At 47.9% G+C, this 19,109-nt stretch overlaps 1 protein-coding gene across 1 annotated transcript in view; it reads right to left on the bottom strand.

Annotated features, from left to right (window-relative positions):
• Positions 1–19,109, bottom strand: part of GIGYF2 (GRB10 interacting GYF protein 2) — a 615,584-nt gene that overhangs the window by 433,137 nt on the left and 163,338 nt on the right. Inside the window, exon 6 of the mRNA XM_082251280.1 lies at positions 1,747–1,855. Within this exon, the coding sequence (XP_082107406.1) occupies positions 1,747–1,855 (109 nt within the window). The remainder of the gene's footprint in view (positions 1–1,746; positions 1,856–19,109) is intronic.

Raw genomic sequence — 19,109 nt, 5'->3', positions numbered from 1 at the left:
CTGTCTACCTTGCATCTTGTTGCTGTGTTCAGTCTAGCCATTGAGTATGACCTATAACATAAAACGGTCTTCCAAAACCTAACCTTGGTAGCAGTTTGGCTTTTCCTTACCCAGTTTTAAGCCTCCTACACAGCTGTTTAAGTTAACCACTTGCCGACCGCCACCCGACTATATACGGCGACGGTCAGCCCCTCCCAGGCAAAGTGACGTACCGGTACGTCACTAGCCTGGGAGCGAATAGGGGGTGAGCGCGTGCCGCCGGAGGCGCGCTCCCGCCCCCGCTGGTACCCGAAGAAGCCGGCACGTGTGACCGGCGGACCTGATGTCCGCCGGTCACTCGCGATCGTCGGGTGGAGAGGGAGAAAGGCAGGCGGCTGATGTAAACAAAGCCGCCTGTCACTCTCCCCTGTGTAATAGCACTGATCACTCGGTCCTGCTATGTAGGACCGTTGATCTGTGCTGTTACACACAAAGCCACATCCAATCACAGTAAGAAAAATGCTACTAGGGACACACTTAACCTCTCCCTCTCCAATAAAGTTAACCTCTTCCCAAATACCACCAAAAGAAAGCTCTGTTTGTGGGAAAAAAAGGACGTCAATTTCATTTGGGTACAGCGTCGCACGACCGCGCAATTGTCCGTTAAAGTCAAGCAGTGCCGAATCGCAAAATAGGGCCTGGTCAGGAAGGGGGTAAAATCTTCTGGGGCTTAAGTGGTTAATTACTGTTTTGACCTATATGTAAAATTGATGATCATTAGCACTTGCTTGAGATAATTAGTTAATCTTACAACTGACTCTAGTCCTAAAAAAAACCCTGACTTTGTGCAAGTGTGTAAGCATTCATATAGAGGAAAAGGAATTGGCAGCACTCCAGGTTGAGTCAAAATCCAGATTTATTGACTGGACATCCAAATATGACAATCGTGACAAGGTAGACATGTGTCACACACTGTGTGTGCTTAATCATTACTATAGGTATTCATATAGGTTTGAAGCCAAAGGGTAATCACACCAAATATAATTTGAATCAGTTTGCTTAATTTGCATTTTTTTTTTTTTTTAATTACCATGTATATTTTTTAAAGCATTCTTACTTTACAGCATGTCTTCACACGTGCCTAAAACTTTTGCATAATACTGCAGGTTACTGGTGACTTAACTCAGAATAGATGAATCTCCAGTAGTGATGTCTAGTGGTAGAAAGATTGTTGATCAGTTGGCCACATGCGCTCAGAGACCTGTACTGATGTACCTGAGGTAGCTATCGGTGCTCAATTAGCACACTCACAAAGAAAGGTTCAGAGACCAGGCAGCGCTGGACTGGGAAAGTGCTCCCCAGCTAGTTTTTACTATAATAGAACCTGGAAAGTACACTTGGCAGGTAGAACAGAGTGCCCGAGTCATTTCCAGACCAGCACAACATCCAGTTCAGAGGGGTCTGGACGTAACATTTGAAAAACCAGACTGAAAATTGCTGGTTGATCTTTTACACAGCCGAGCTGAAGAAAATAAATCTATCCTCCTAGAACACTAGCAAAAACTGTGGCATGCTGGTAGCAGGCAGAGTTATCCTGGGCTGGCCTACAGTATTTTCATCTAACCATAGTGTAGGTGGCAGTGTAACCCAAAAGGGGACTTATTTGCTCATCCTCATGTTACAACTTAATGTATATTAAAGTAAGCATGTGAAAAACAGAATGCTATACTGTTTCAGCACGGAGCAGGTCTCTCTTAGTTAGCTTACCTTTCTTCCCAACTTTGTGACCGATGCATCTCCCGGGTTCCTCGGCCAAACCCACTCTCAACTTCATCAAAACTTCTTTGGTAGAAACCACCTTCTCCTCTTCCTCTGCCTTTAAAACAAGGAGATGAGCACAAAGTATATTACAAAAAAAAAAAAAAAAAAATGGAATATTCATATTTTATACTCACCATTGGGATCTATTTCTTGGAGTTCATTAAAGTGATACTAACCAAAAGTGTAATTGCCATAATTCAGTCACATAAATCATAATATATAACTACACACACACACAGTATTATACAACGCCACAGTATTGACTTTTTTTTTAATCCTTTAGGTACCATATTCCTGCAATGTTGTATGGTCACATGATCTTTCCCTGTTCTTTGGCATTTGCAGGGAAAGATCTTTGGGAGGGGCTTCTATTACTCTGCTGATGTATGCTCTCTATAGTGTGAGTTTGTCTGGCCAGCCTTGATTGATGCTGTGCCCGTCACATGACTAAAACCTTTTTGTTAGAGCAATTCAAATCTGATTATTAACATCAAACAACTGTTGTACAGCTCCCTAGAATTCTTTAAAGAACATCAAATGTGTATTTTTTTGTGCAATAGGATGGTGTAGACAGAGCTAAAGACAATCCACACCAGCTTCCATTTTGTTAAGACAGCATCTGCATCCAAGGCTTTTTTTTTTTTTTTAATACGGATTTACATTCAAACTAAGTATTTTCATGAATCATAAGGAAATGATTCCGGATGGCTGCAATTCCAAAAATCCTTTTATTGAAGCTTCATATGACAAGTGGTTGACAGATGGAGCAAGGAACAAAGTTGAAGACTTGTTTCGTACAAATGTTAGTGCTTAATACCAGGTAATGACAAAGTGCTAACATTTGCATGAAACGCGTCTACCTCTTTGTCCCCTGCTCCATCTGTCAACCACTTGTCATATGATACAAGGATTTTTGGAAGTGCAGCTGTCCAGAATAATTTCCTTATGATACACAGCATGCAGAGGTAGCATCTGACTAGTGTGTGGGGATTAACTTGAGACTCAAATCACCTGGAGTGGCTTTGTTTCTTTTAGGTGATTTTGTGAATTTCTTAGTGAATGTAATCAATCAGCATACTATATCCCAACCCCCATAGTGTTAAGAAATAGAAAGACATGGAGAAGGAGGGAGGGGAATGTCATTTACCACTGTTTATACACCCACATAGTTATGTGAGCTGAACAGATGAGAAAAAGGAGGAAATTAAGAGTTTAGAAGGGAACGGAAATTGGGCATGCTTCATAGAGGACACAAACTGGTATACACAGTTTTGGAAGGAATCACTATAACATAATGGTCATCATTCGTATTGTATAAATAAAAAAAAAAGAAAAGGGGGCAATATCAGACCGTGCAGGCCAGTAAGAGGAGCATACAAAGTTTATAATAAAGTGAAAAAGTTTACCATCTATCTTATAAAATCCCCATAGGGAAGGCATGTGGGTAATAGACCAATATTGGAGCACTATGAGTATGGGGGTCTTCAAATGCCAACGTGCTTCACAGATCGCTTCATCAGGGCTGTGAAGACCACATAGTACTCATCTATGGGGAGAGACATTTAAAAGTGTGTGTGTGTGTGTGTGTGTTCTATTGGGATCATCGGACAACACTCACATGCATATAACTCTCCCGGGTGGGCACCGGGATCCCAGAAGTGGGGACAACCAACCTTTAGTACTGTAAGATGATTGTACTAATTTTTTTATTATTGGATTCAGATATAACCTACACGTATATACCACTTATGACACAAAGACACTTGCTATATAGCTACTTTCCAATAGCTGTGCAAAGGTAGTATAAGGTTGTATAACTTCAAAATGGACAGAGGGCTTTTAAAGCAGTTTGGGTTCGCCAGGAGCTTACCTACACTGATAGCAGATATTTTTACATATATTTGTTTAGGTACCATGGGTTATAGTCTGCAGTTAAAGCATTAAAAATAGCTCATTATAGACCCCTATGTGTTGTTTAAGTGCATCCGTTTATTCAAAGGCCCAGATGTACTTGAAGAAACTAGAGCTTAACAGGTGCCATTCACCGGACCATGCAAAGGGTGCATCGGTATACTTCATCAATTCTTAAATAGATGCATCCAACTTCAAGTATAAACACTAAAGTTAATAGCAAATATGTAAATACTTTAAATAATGGGATTTTTGACTTGGCGTAAAATCCATTTCTCAGATTTACATTAACGGACACAGCTCCGTGATTCTTAATTGGGTTATACTGCCCCCTACAGGAGTAGGACACTAGGCAGGAAAACGCTTGACTACACCTATGGGTAGTCCCAAGGGGTATACACCCACTCTCGGCTATAGGCACTCAGTTTTGTTACAAGAAGTGTCAGAAGAAAGCCAACTCCACAGAGTGGTGGGTGCTGTGTCAGTCAATGAACAGAGAAATAGATTTTACGGTAATTCATAAATCCCATTTTCTCTTTCGTTAAATAACTGACACAGCTCCTGATTCTTCTTAAATATTGGGACGTCTCAAAAACAGCGTTAAACATTAGGGGTGGGAAAACCGCGAAAAAAAGTTCCCAAGGCGAACCATAGCCAACCAGGTAACATGGAGCTCAACTGAAACAAAAATAAATAAATACACCCTCAAAGAGGACCAGGTTCCCTAAACAGCAGTCTGCAAAACCTTGTAGCCAAAAGAAGCATCTGCAGATGCAAGCACATCCATTTTATAAAAGTTTGTAAAAAAGTGTGCACAGACGACCAGATGGCCGCCTGCAAACCTGCATCGATGCCTGATGAGGGAAGGCCCAGGAGGTACTAAGCGCCCAAGTAGGGTGTGCCTAAACAGGGAAAGGAGAAACCCAACCCCTAATTGAATAGGCCTGAAACATGGTCAGTCTTGATCCATCTGGAAATGGTCGCAGCTGTACTGGCCAACCCTTTTGAAAGTCAAACCGTGAGTACAAATAGTGGGTCTGACTCCCTAAAAGTCTCCGTAGCTGCCAGATACAACCTGATTGCCCAAACCACATCCAGGGAATGCAGAGCAATTTCCTTAGGATGTTTAGGCCTGGGATATAGGGAAGGCAACACTATCTTCATTTAAATGGAAATCAGACGGACTTTGGAATGAACAACGGACAGACAACCAACCACCTTAGCTCTCTAAATCAACAGAAAAGGTGGACAACACCGTCAGCTTCGACACCCTGCACACAAAAGTAATAGCCCAAAAAGGCTGCTTTCTGGGACAAAGTGAGCAGGGGAACCTCCCAATATTTTCGAAGGGAGATTCCTGGATAAAAGACACCACCAATTTGAGGACCCACGGCAGTAATGGAGAACGCACTGGAGGAACCAAGTATCAAGCTCCCTGGATAAAGATACGCACCAAGGAAAGAAAACCTCCAAGCCCGAAACCTGGACCTTGATGGTACTCAAGGGCAGGCACTGCTCAACACCCCGTTGGAGGAAAGCCAAAATACGAGGCACTAAAAAGGAGCGAGGGAGAACCCCAAAAGACTCGCACCACGCAAGGTACATCTTGAAAGTATGATGGTAGATCTTCCCAGAGGTAGATTTTCTAACCTTTAACAGTGTAGGAATCCCCAATTTAGACAAACCTCCATCCTTCAGCACCTGGCTTTCAACAGCCAAGCTGTTAAAAACAGCGACTGTAAAGTAGGAAGGAAGATTGGCCCTTGGGACAGCAGATCTTCCCTGAGAGGAAGTCTCCAAGAAGCATCGGCGTACCAAGACTGGTGAGGCCAGTCTGGAGCCACTAGAAAGCCTGGAATCGCTTGCTGCCTCGATCCTGCACATGAGTCTTGGCAGAAGTTTGAGAGGGAGAACGGCATAAATCAGACAATACTGACGCCAAGGAGCCACTAATGCATCTGCAGCATTGGCCAGAGGATCCAGAGACCATGCCACCAACCTCTGTATCCTCCATGGAATGTGTACAGCAGAGAGGGCTGCAACAATCGTTCTGTCCACCTTAGAATGCCGACTACTTTCCGCCAGGACACTTCTTGTGCCCCCATGGTGATTAACATAGGCCACAGCCGTGGCATTGTCCAATTTTATTCGTACCAGACACCCCTGAAGACGAATTGTCCAATGATCCAAACACACTTCACTTGGAGTTCCAGTACATTGATCGGCAGTCTGGACTCTTCCCGAGTCCAGACTCCCTGAGCACAAGCTGTGCCGAGGACACCTCCCCACCAGGACAGGCTGGAATTCTTGGCGACAATCACCCAGTACAGGGGGGAGGAGGATTTCCCTGTCAAAACCACCTCTAGAGACTGGATTCTTGTCCCATTTCACCAGAATCTTTTTGCAGAGATGTCGTGTGGAACTGTGCAAACAGAACTGCCTTGATGTTAGACACCATCAGGACCAGCACAAACATGCAAGCCCAGAGGGAGGACAGTCTGCTGGACAACAGAAGCTAAAATTGCCTCCTGCAATTTCTGGAGTTTTTTCAGAGAAAGCAACACTCTGGATGAAGACGAATCCAAATAGTCCAGTTTTGTGGACAGAACCAGAGCAGACTTCTTAAAGTGACAGAATCAAACCAAACTTCTTCAATTTCACAGAGAAATCTCCAAGACGTCCATCAGAGCAGTCGGAGACTCTGCTCACAGAAGATCGTCCAGAATCCCCGGTACCGACATCCCCCGCTGATGCAACAATGCTAGCACCTGGGCCAACATTTTGTGAAGACCCGAGGAGAGGAGGCCAGACCAAAGGGTAACACCACAAATGGATAATGCTCCTTGCCCACGGCAAAGCGCAGATGACTGGCGCATATTGGAATGTGAAGGTAGGCGTCCTTGATGTCGATAGAAGCGAGAAAATCCCCCAGATGAAGGGACGCCACTACCGTGTGGATGGACTCCATTCGCAACTTCTGTACCCGAACAAGGCAGTTTAGCTCCTTGAGGTCCAGAATTAGACGTACCTTGCCTTCCTTCCAGGGAACTGTAAACAGGTTTGAGTAAAACCCCTGTAAATATTCCAAAGCCGGAACCGGGACAATCACCCCATGGAGTAACAAGTCTTGCATTTGCCCAAAGTGACTCCGTAAGCGATCTGGGGAAAAAGTGAAGGTTGGAAGGGAAGATAGTTTCCGGAGGAAAAGACCGAAACGCGATCTTGTAGCCAGACCGAATTACTTTGTGGACCCACTTGACCTGTACCAGAGGTCCACGAATTCGGAAATCAGCAAAGACGTCTCCCTCCCCAGATATGGGTGAGGGCGCCTCCTCATGCAGAGGAAGCCGTGTCCCTCGTGGTTTGCCAGACCAGGTCCTCTTGGAACCTCTGGGGGGGGGGGCCCTGAAAGACTTATCCCTTGAGGGACGAAGAAGGCCTCTTATGAGTCGAGAAGAATGGCCCATGGCTACTAAGGATGTCATCCAAGGAAGCGCCAAACAGGCGATCCCCCACAAAGGGGAGATCAGATAGGGCTAATTAGAAGTCTGGTCCACAGACCAGCATTGTAAGCTAAATAAGACGCTGAAGGACCACTGCTGATATAGACAGCCTAAAATCAGCCTAAAATCAAAGGAGCAGCATCACAGATAAACTGTAGCTCCTGGATCAACTGATCCACCAGCTCTGCAAAGGCAGCGGGGAAGCCGTTTCCCCTCCAAGTCCCGGCGTAAAAGTTTTAGGCCACTCCTCAGTTTGCGACACCAAGGCAATAGAAAAACACCGGCCTATGCCGTACCAGCCATAGTAAAACATATGGCGGGGGAGAGCCAAGGATCTATCAACTGAAATTTTAAAGGCCAAGGACTACACAACCAAAATCCTTCTAAGCGGGGAATCCTAAGCGGGGAATCCTAAGCGGGGAATCCTAAGCGGGGAATCCTAAGCGGGGAATCCTAAGCGGGGAATCCTAAGCGGGGAATCCTAAGCGGGGAATCCTAAGCGGGGAATCCTAAGCGGGGAATCCTAAGCGGGGAATCCTAAGCGGGGAATCCTAAGCGGGGAATCCTAAGCGGGGAATCCTAAGCGGGGAATCCTAAGCGGGGAATCCTAAGCGGGGAATCCTTCTAAGGATGTCGCATAGCAAAAAGCTTAGGGTGCGTTTTGGACAACCCCACTGTTATGTGACAATGTTGTCAAAGTAAGCGAGAAAGGGGAACCTGTAGTGCCAAAAAATAAATAAATAAAAACACGGCGCTTCGGACGCATCCCTGCCATGTTTTAAATCTTACATTTTGACACAATCAGTGCATCCACCAGTGCCTTTTCATGCACAGCTAGAGGAGCAGAGAAAACATCCTCACTGTCTAAGCACTCAGGGTGCATGGACGCAGACCAAGTAGAGTGGCTTGTGCCCGTGGCGTCCGATACAGATTCAGGATCTGATGGACAGATGGGGAAGGGGAGAGCGGTGGACGCTTTATACTAAGGTCACCCGGAAAAACAATCAGGGTGGACTGCGATCCCATAAGGGAAACACTGCCCCAGGGTCCACAAATGGACCACCTATTCGATCCTGCAAAAAAAACAAGGGGTCGCCCTCCTAGCCTCTCCACAGAAGCCCACACAATAGGAAATATCCCCCTAAAGGGGGCCGCCCTCTATGAGGCGCAGGCAGGCTATCCTGATGGTCACGCATCGCTAAAAGGGGTAGGTGCCCTCAATGATGGCGGCAAAGTTGCCATCACAAAACTGCCCCCAAAGCGCCGCCCCTTCCAAGGGAGGTGCCAAGCTGGCCGCGACCTCAATTTGTGTGGAGGCCCAGCCACAAGTGTACTCATCCCAGCCAAGCTCACTGGGCTCCCCTGCCCCCCCCCCGCCCCCAACTGAGACCGACTCTACTGCATGGCCTAGTCAGCTGCAAGCTGCGACTTAAATTTTTGTGGGAGCCAACCACCCAGGGGCAGCAGAGGGATAGTGGCTTCAGCCATCCTCACTGGGGCCACCCCACATAGCTCCCAACCAGTGGGCCACAAAGCCACAGCCGAAATTTGGGGCCAGATCCTGCCACGTGAGGGACGGACCCGCAGATGCCAAACCATCTGCTCGCTCACCCCAACAACTGCAGCAGGGAGACCAAAGGACATCCCTGTCCTAGTCACCAACCCCCAGGGTAGCAGGGGAACCCTGCCCAATCCAATGTTGTGCACCAAGAAAAAAACTGTCAGCAGCAACTCCAATCAAACCCCCCTTAGGAGCATGTGGCAAAAACCAGCTCATAACCTCACCCGGGGGGGAGGCATGAAGACCCACAGTGACCACCACATTTTTAGAGAGCTGAGTAGGGAGGGAGGGAAACACGGGTCCCACAGTCCAAGGAGGGGCCCACGTCCACCACAATACTCTCCAGTGAAAGTTCCTGAAGGCTGTCGGCCAGGAGGAATGCTACGACTCAGGCCAAAGCCAGGTCGTATGCGCCCTCGCGAGATGTTTAACTCTTGGGGCTATATCGCGTTCGACCTAGTAAGGAGTTGAGGCCAGCTTGCACTCGCTGGCCAGACTGGGGGACCCTCTGAATCTAGATTATCCAGTCCTTACCCCAGTCCAGCAGTTGACAGATTCTCACAGGAACAAAACAGATAGGAAAAAATCCATTTAAAAAGGAAAAAAATTGCCAGGATCAGAAATCCCAGCAAGGAACTAGGTCCTTACGCCTGACTAGCTAGAGAAAAAGCTGAGTGCTTATAGCAGAGTGTGGGTGTATTACTCCCTGGGACTGCCCATAGGCATAGTCAAGCTTTTTCCTGCCTATTGTCCCCCCCCCCCCCTCCTCCCCAATGGTTAAGAAGAATCAGGAGCTGTGTCCGTCAATGAACGAAATAAATCTCAATTATCTGCCATTTAAATAGCGTGTCAGATAACCTATTCAGTCATCTTACCTCCTCATTAGAGTCAAAGTTTATGGTTGTCCCCACATATATATATATATATATATATATATATGCCCAGGAACTAGCGTAGCCACGCCTTTCAACCAAGAGGACGCCGCACCACGTCGCTTGCACGTCACTGCCGGAAGCAACGGGCAGAGCGGCCTGCGTCAGCAGACAATGGGGGGGCGCCATGCAAGCAAGAGTCCACCCCCCGCCATCGATCAGATATTTTAGGTGGGTGTTGTCTATGTCCGATGATAATCCCAATAGAGGCGATAGATATTTTGAATATGATTGTAAATGATGTTGTCTTCCCCATAGATTACTATGTGGTCTTCGCAAACCTGATGAAGCCATCTGCAAAACGCGTTGGCATTTGAAGACCCTATACTCATGGCGCTCAAATATTGGACTATTACCCGTATGCCTTCCCTATGGGAATTTTTAAGATCAATGGTTATATTGAATGGCACATCTGTGATTTTTTTAAATTCTACAATTACAATACAGATACCGAACCTGGGAAATGGGTCTCTCATACATCCCATTGATATCTGTTTTGGCCCCTCTCAAACTATCCCACATGTACCTACTGCACTGGGCCTATAGGACCCCCTGCTCAGTTGTATAAAAGGGGAAGATGGGACACCCCTATTCGTCCAAGATGTGAAAGAGATCATGGCGACCTTGTTCATATGTTTTGGAGGTGTCCAAAACATACACGCTACTGGGATGATGTGCTTTGCATTATCTCCCGGCTATTTGATTTTAGAATTTTGAAAGAACCTTCTATAGGTTTACTGGGTGCATTGAAGATTTACTCCTTATCTCCTCATTTACATGTCTCGATACTGCGATTATATATCGCTCACAAGCTGATTGCGCAATTGTGGATGTCCTCGCGGATACCCACACTGAATCTGTGGGTGGATCGCATAATCAGTGTCTTAATTCGTGAGAAACTTACCTACCTTCATGCCTTTGTGGCAACCGTGGTTAGAAACTCCAGGCCTAGCACCAGGACTTGCTGTAACTACTCATTCGCTGGTATTCGAAACAGTTTGGGAAAGGTGGGGAGTCTCATGGGGTGAGATGGACTGTCCAGGTGATTGTTGGTACTATATACTATAACAGCAGGCTGTACTCATTTTTCTCTTCCCTTTTCCTCTTTGCCATCTCATTTATTTTTCTTTCCACTATGGCTACTTGCTCTGTCCTCAGAGTTCTGAGGCAATAATTTAACATTTGAACTTCGCTCTCTTATCACATGATTATCTGTTCCTGGGAATTGTGTATGAGGTTCGACATAAATGTTGGGTTCTTTTATATACTTTACTTTGCAATATGTGATTTTTCTTCTACTTGTGCTTTTTATGACTGAACTCGATGACCGCAGAGTATTTTTCAATTAGGTGGAAGTCATGTCTATATATTTAAACTTGTTTATCTTGCTGCTATGTTCTACTTATTTGTTCAATAAAAGTTCATTTTCCGAAAATAATAAAAAAAAAAAAAAAAAAGATTTAGGCTCAGTATATGAACATGTAGCGCAGCGGCACCCTGACAGATAGCTCCAACGACGGAGTAGAGGTCCCTGCTAAGGTTAGCCATACCCGACCCCATTCTTCTGTTGCTAAGGTGCAACAACCCCATGATTCTTGCATGCAGCAGAGTGTTGGTACTAGTGCCAACTTGCCAATTTGGCCGGAAACCTACAATGGTTTTCGAATTTAAAACCTTTCTTGGCCTATCCCTCAACATGGACATTACTAAAAAAAGAGTTGTGGTCATATTGGTCCACCTACCCAAATCATCATATGCCCGTGTTCTCTGCTGCCATGGCTCAATACGAGCAAATATTGTGGTTCATGCACTTTAGTGACAATGAACTCTGTCATCCTCGGGGTGACCCTGAATAGGACCGGCTCCACAAAATTCGGCCACTCATAAACCACTTCAATCAAAAATTTGAAGCCTTGTTTATCCCCCAACAAGAGGTCTGCCTTGAAAAGTCCCTGATCAGGTTTCCTGGCCGCCTTGCTTTCTTACAGTTTCTCCCCAGCAAGCGTGCCAGATATGGGGGTCAAGATGTACAAGCTCCTTGACAGGGCAACAGGCCATACATGTAGTTTTTTGGTTTATGAGGGAAAAGATAGTGTGGAGCTCCCATGTGGCCCAAAACTACATAGGGCGCAGCAACAAGATTGTTTGAAACTTTGTATCCCCTGTATTCGGAAAGGGGTACGATTTATACGTGGACAACTTCTATACAGGCGTGCCACTTTTTAGTGAGCCAGCTGCATGAAAGGCATTTTCCAGATGTCCTTCCTAGTACCCCTACCCAAAGAACACCCCAAAAAAAGATGCCGTGTCTGTAGCAAGCACGGATATAGGCGCGACACCCACTATTTTTGTCCCTCCTGCCCTGGCGAACCTGGTGTCTCCCCATCAGTGACCGTTTCCGTCACTACCACACATTAGTGGAGTATAAGTATAGGGTACCGCACCGCACAATCTATGGCACACTTTTAAACAGGGACTTGAAAGATGTTAGATGGCTATCACATTTTGAAACACCCTAACCTGGAATGTTTATAGTTACAATAAAAGTGTAAAAAAAGAAAAAAGGAAAAAAAAAAGGCAAAAGTAGTTGTCGTTTTGTTCCTACTGTTTTACTGTATTTTATGCTATAATGTAATGTTTTATTGTTAACCATTGTTTGCTTTGCAGGTATGTCATTCTACTGTTTTACTGTACTGTTACTGTGTTTTATTGTTAATCATGGTTTGCTTTGCAGCTACGCCTTTCAGCTGCAGCACTTATTTGGATATTTTGGCAACAGGATTTGCTCTCAATACGTAAAATCCGTGACTCCAGAGCATATATGGCGAATCATAGGGGCAGGGATGGACATAGGGGCAGATTGCCCCTATGCTTCAACATATATTTTTTTACTCTTTTTGGCACAGATTGCAATAAAAATGTTTTTATAGAGTTTTATCATTAACCGTTGTTTGCTTTGCAGGTACGCCATTCAGCTGCAGCCTTGATTTGTTTATTTTGACAGCAACAGTGTTTGCTCTCACGATACATAAATCTGTGACTCCAGCTCTGTAGGAGGCTTTTTCACCACCGCAGTTAAAGAGAAAAAAAAAGTGCATATATGCCGAAGCATAGGGGATGGACACAGAGGGGATCTGCCCTATGCGTCGGCATTTATTTTTATTCACTTTTCTTGACAGATTTCTTCATCCACATGGATCAACATGAATGGAGGAATCTGTTTGGTTCTTTTTTTCATTCGGCCCACAGGCTGCAAGGAAAAAAAAAAAAAACATTACAATATATGCCCCACAAAGACCAGCAACCTACCGGTATGTTGCTGGACTTGGAGTGGTTATACCAGAATGATGCCTGCAGGTTTAGACATCTTGGTATATTTTTTCAGCCTTTGGTCGGCTTTCATGTAAACGCAATACTAGCAGATAATTAGCCGCTAGACTGCTTTTACAAGCAGTGGGAGGGGACCTTCCCCCCTCTCCCCACCTTTCATGGCTTTCTCTGGCTCTCCTGTCATACCGGGGAACCCGAGAATGCAGCCGGTGGTTCCGCCAGCTGACCATAGAGCTGATCGGAGACCTGAAGGGCTCTAATCATCTCTAAGGCCTAGGAAAACGGAAGCTAAGAGCATTTCATTAATTTGATTTCCCTGGATATAAACAGCACCATTGGGAAATTGGAAAAGCTTATCACACCGATCTTGATGTGGTCAGATGCTTTAAAAATATCACTGCGAACTAGCAGTATAACTTCTAAAGTGGTAACCTGTAAAGGCTTTTCAAAATGTATGTAGTTTGTCGCTGCTGCACAGGCGTGCTCAATTTTAAAAGCATGTCGTGTTTGGTATCTATGTACTCGGCATAAGATCATCTCTTCTATTTTACCAAACATTTGGGGAATATAATGCATTTTTGTGCATTAAAATTCAAAAAAAACGGAATTTTTGTAAAATCTTACCTGTAAAATTCCTTTCTCTGAGTCCTCCGACAGTCGACCACCTCTTCATATTCGTCACATATGGGTATTAGACTTTGCTCCGAAGGAGTAGCTAGGCAACAGAATATGTTAACATTAAAGCTTTTAACATATCCCACCCTCAAGGGGTGGTCCCCTCAGTCAATACCCTCCTACTTCCTGCAACCATATCTCAGTTTTAGTGGAATAGCAGTAGAGTACACAACCAAACCCCAAAAGAGGGGCGGGGGCGGCGACTGTCGGAGGACTCAGAGAAAGGAATTTTACAGGTAAGATTTTACAAAAATTCCGTTTTCTCTTACGTCCTCCGACAGTCGCCGCCTCTTCATATTCATCACATATGGGGACGTCCCAAAGCAGTGCAAACATGAGGGGTGGGAAACGCATCCGCGCCGAAAAGGCAACGCAGTCTCCGCATCAAAGAAAGGAACCTTACCAAAGGAAGGAACCCAGCTGGGCAACAGGAAAAAACAGGTGCTCAACAGGAGCAACAACCCAGGAAAAGACAAATAACCAGGGGATAAAAAACTCATCCCAACAGCCAGTGGTCCCCACAAGGGACCCTAGGGAATCGCCGCACTAAGAACCTTGCGGCCAAAGGAAGCATCCGCAGATGCCTGAACATCTATTTTGTAGAATTTTGTGAAAGTGTGCACAGTCGACCAAGTCGCCGCCTTACACACCTGGGCTACCGAAGCCCCATGACGACAGGCCCAAGACGTACTCAGAGATCTAGTAGAGTGCGCCTTCACAGGCACAGGGGGAACCTTCCCCTGCAAAGCATAGGCCTGTTCAATGGTCTGCCTGATCCATTTGGCGATGGTAGAGGCCGACGTCGCCATGCCCTTCCGAGGACCCTCTGGAAGAACAAACAAGGAATCCATCTTTCGAAAAGACTCAGTCGATTTAAGGTAAACCCTTATCGCCCGAACAACATCCAGAGAATGTAATCTCACCTCCTTTGGATGTTTAGGCTTCGCGCACAGCGAAGGCAAGACAATATCCTCATTAAGATGGAATTCCGAAACTCGTTTCGGAAGAAAAGAAGGATTAGGTCGCAAGACCACCTTATCCAAATGAACAACCAGATACGGAGACTTGCAGGACAAAGCTGCCAGCTCCGACATTCTGCGAGCCGAAGTGATAGCCACCAAAAAGGCAACCTTTTTGGACAACATAGACAACGAGATCTCCCTGATCTGTTCAAAAGGAGCACGTTGCAACACAGACAGAACGAGATTCAAGTCCCAAGGGGGCAGAGGATCCCTCCTAGGAGGAACCAGATACCGCACACCCTGAACAAAAGAGGGTGTGAACAAGGAGTTGGAAGCCACGGGACATTGAAACAGAACGGCCAGCGCAGACACCTGACCCTTTATCGTAGCCAGCGCCAAACGCTGATCGACACCCGTTTGAAGGAAGGACAGCACTCGGGAAACCAAGTACGTGCGGGGAGAAAATCCCCTGGACTCACACCAAGCAAAATAGGCCTTCCAAGTACGGTAATAAACCTTCCCTGAGGAAGACTTCCTCGCGTTGATCAAGGTATGAACGACGTCTGGGGAGAGACCCTTCTCCCTCAGGACCTCGGTCTCAACAGCCAGGCCGTCAAAGCCAGCGACTGTAAAGCAGGATGGTATATCGGTCCTTGAGACAGGAGATCGTCTCGAAGAGGCAGACGCCACGGGGCGTCGACCGCCAGATTCACGAGGTCTGCGTACCAGGACCGGCGAGGCCAGTCCGGTGCCACAAGAATCACCGTGCTGCGTTCCGAGTGTAACCTGCGAAGGAACCTGGACAGCAACTGAATCGGTGGAAACGCGTATATCAGCCTGTACTGATGCCACGGGGCCACTAATGCGTCCGACGCGTCTGCCCGAGGGTCGCGCATCCTTGCCACGAACCTTCTCACCTTGTTGTTGAGACGAGACGCGAACAGGTCCACATCTGGAAGACCCCACTTCGCGCACAACATCTGGAAGACAGCCGGGTGGAGAGACCATTCCCCCTGATCCAGGGTCTGGCGACTCAGATAGTCCGCCTGCCAGTTCTCCACCCCCGGAATGTGAACCGCCGTTATCGCCGGGACATGAGCCTCGGCCCAAGACAGAATGTCGGCCACTTCTCGAGCCGCTCGGGCACTCCTGGTGCCCCCTTGGTGGTTGATGTAGGCCACCGCCGTGGCATTGTCCGTCTGCATCCGAACCGGGCAGCCCTGCAGCCGGTCCGTCCAGCGATGAAGACAGATTTATCGCACGCAATTCCAGAATGTTGATCGGAAGGGAGGACTCCCCCTCCGACCAAGTCCCCTGGGCGGACAGAACGCCCAGAACACCACCCCAGTCCGACAGGCTGGCATCCGTGGTGATTACCGTCCACGAGATAGGACGAAACGACTTGCCCCCGGACCCCATCGGGGACTGGAGCCACCACAGAAGGTCTCTTCTGGTGCGATGACCCAACGAGATTTGAAGATACAGAGATTGAGGTCGCCCGTCCCACATGGACAGGACCTCCGCTTGGAGACCCCGCGTGTGAAACTGGGCAAAGGGAATCGCCTCGAAGGCCGAGACCATCAATCCCAGACATCTCATGCACGTCCGCAGAGACGAGTGCGGAACGTCCCTGAGGGACCTGACTTCCTCCTGAAGAGTTCTGAGTTTGTCTTCCGGCAGGAAGACCTTCGCCTGCACCGAGTCCAGAATCATTCCCAGGTAGGGGAGACGAACCGACGGACTCAGTGTCGACTTTGGAAAATTTATCGTCCAAGCAAACTCCTGCAGAGTTTGCATCGTGACAGACAGGTCCTTCTCCAGACCCTGGCTGGTCGCAGACCGAACCAGAATGTCGTCCAGATACCCCAGGACAGAAATGCCCTGGGCCCTCAATAACGCCAGAACCGGTGCAAGCACCTTGGTGAAGACCCGCGGAGCCGAGGCGAGACCAAAAGGCAACGCCACGAACTGGTAGTGATCCTCCGCAATGGCAAATCGAAGGTACCTCTGGTGACCCTCGAAAATGGGGATGTGAAGATACGCATCCTTCAAATCGATGGAGGCCATGAATTCCCCCGGAACCAGGGCAGCCACCACCGACCGCAGGGATTCCATGCGGAACTTGCGAACCCGCACAGAGCGGTTCAGAGCCTTCAAGTCCAGAATTGGACGAACCTTGCCCTCCTTTCTGGGCACGGTGAACAGATTGGAATAAAACCCCCGAAATCTGTCCCGATGAGGCACCGGAACTACCACTCCCTGAGCCCTCAGGTCCCGCACCGCCAGGTGCAGGTCCCGTAAACGCCCTGGAGACAGTTGAAGATTTGAGGGAAAAAATCTGCTCTCCGGCCGAGAGAGAAACTCGATCTTGTAACCAGATCGAACGATCTCCTGAACCCATCTGTCCCGCACGCGGGCCAACCAGGGCTGAAGAAAACCGAGCAAGCGTCCCCCCACCCCAAAACTGGGTGAGGGCGCCCCTTCAGGCCGCACTGTTATGGGCTGCTGATCCGGATTGACCGGACTTCTGTTTACCAGACCAGGGCTTCTTCTGAGAGCCTTGACCTTTGAACGGTTTGCCCTTGTAGTGCGACCGAAAGGCACGAAAGGACCCCTGAGGGGGCCGAAAATTAGCATGCTTCTTTCCATAAGCCCCCTTAGCCTTGGGGAAATGGGGCAAGAGAGTGCTCTTACCTCCGGTGATCCCCTTAATAAACACATCCAAGGACTCCCCAAAAAGGCGAGACCCATCATAAGGCAGATTGGCTAAGGTCTTACGTGAAGACTGGTCCACCGACCAACATTTCAACCAAACCAGGAGGCGAGACAACACCGCCACGCTGTGCACACGTGCAGCCAACGGAACTAGGTATAAGTCCGCATCACACAGATACATGACACCCTGGTGGATTTGATCCACCATATCCAGGGTCGCCGGCGAGGCCGAATCGGCCACTAGGACGCGCCTAAGCATCTGCGTCCAACTTGCGATCGCCTGGGCCGCCATGAGAGAAGCAAACAGAGCCTTAAGCATAGAACCCGTAACAGAATAAGTATGACGGGCAAGAGACTCCAATCTCCTATCCGTGGCATCACGGAACACAGGGGAATCCTCTGCAGGAATCGCAGTGGATGTGTTTAAAACCGCAATTGCGTGATCCACTGGGGGAGGCACACACCACCTTTCATCAGTGGAAGGCGAGAAAGGATAACGCAGCTTGAAGCTACTAGGTACAGCAAAAGGTTTGCGCAGATTGCGCCATTGTTCCTTAACAGCGCGATGAAAATCATCATTGCAGGGAAAAACCTGCGGCGTCCTGCGTTTTCTCTGCGTCCCATAAGCCGCCAAGGCAGCGGGGGGGGGACACACTTCATCCTGCAAACGCAGCGTTTGCTTTATGGAAGCAATCAATTCATCCATGATTGCAAGCTCTTCAGGCGAGCCAGGGGGAGAATTATCAACCCCTTCAACTTCAGCCTCCACCTCAGACCCCACTAGATCCAGGGAGGAGCGGGACCCTGATAAGGAGGCCCCCGCCATAACAGCCCCATCACCTTCACCCTCAGAATCAGAGGAAAGAGAAAATCTGGGTCTTTTAGTAGATTGAGCAGCCACCAGCATCTGCACCTGAGCAGCAAGGCCAGCCACAATAGTGGCTAAATCCCCCCCTGGGGGGGAAACAGCGGTCCCCTGGCTTTCCACCAAGGCGGTAGGAAATTTGCCCTCCTGAGAATCCATTGCCCCTATAACAATGCCGGATAATAAAGGGTTAACTGCCCCTTTAACACGCGCGGCGAGCGCAGCCCACCGCACCACACACAAGCACAATGAGACCCCCACAGGGACAATAAAACGGACACAGGCAATGGATAGGAAGGATATAACCTGAGGAGACCCTCGCCGCTGCTGCTGCCTCGATCGGTGTTCCTGGAGAAGAGGAAGTGATGCTGCCAGGGCGCTCTATGAAAGCCTATGGGAGGCTACAAGAAAATGGCCGCCATGCATGTAGAACATGCGGCCGGAGCGAGTGTAGGCAAAATGGCGCCGTTTGGCGCCGAAACCGCCGCTCCACAGTACAGTAATGCACACATGTCTGTATAAAAAAACATGTCAGATCGCCGCAGCGATCGCTGTATAATGCCCAAACATGCCACAAAACATGCCCCACAGCACACAGCTTCTCACACTGACAAGGCTGACACACACAGTGTCACACAGCTTCCCCCCCCCCCCCCCCCTTGCAGCCCACAGCATGCAGCCGAGAGATAGGGAGACAAACAGTGTGAATAGAGGCAGGTTACACAGTCCCAGACTGACACCCCCCCAGACAGACAGGTCCCCATATAAATACACTTACCTCACAGTGGCGTGGGGGACCCGCGCAGGCGAACAAGCCGCTGCACATGAGGCAGGGAGATTCGCATACAAGACGCA

This window comes from Pelophylax lessonae (assembly GCF_965119305.1).
Source record: "Pelophylax lessonae genome assembly, chromosome: 3".
In the NCBI taxonomy this organism is placed as follows: domain Eukaryota; kingdom Metazoa; phylum Chordata; class Amphibia; order Anura; family Ranidae; genus Pelophylax; species Pelophylax lessonae.
This window is presented reverse-complemented; position numbering and strand designations above follow the sequence as displayed.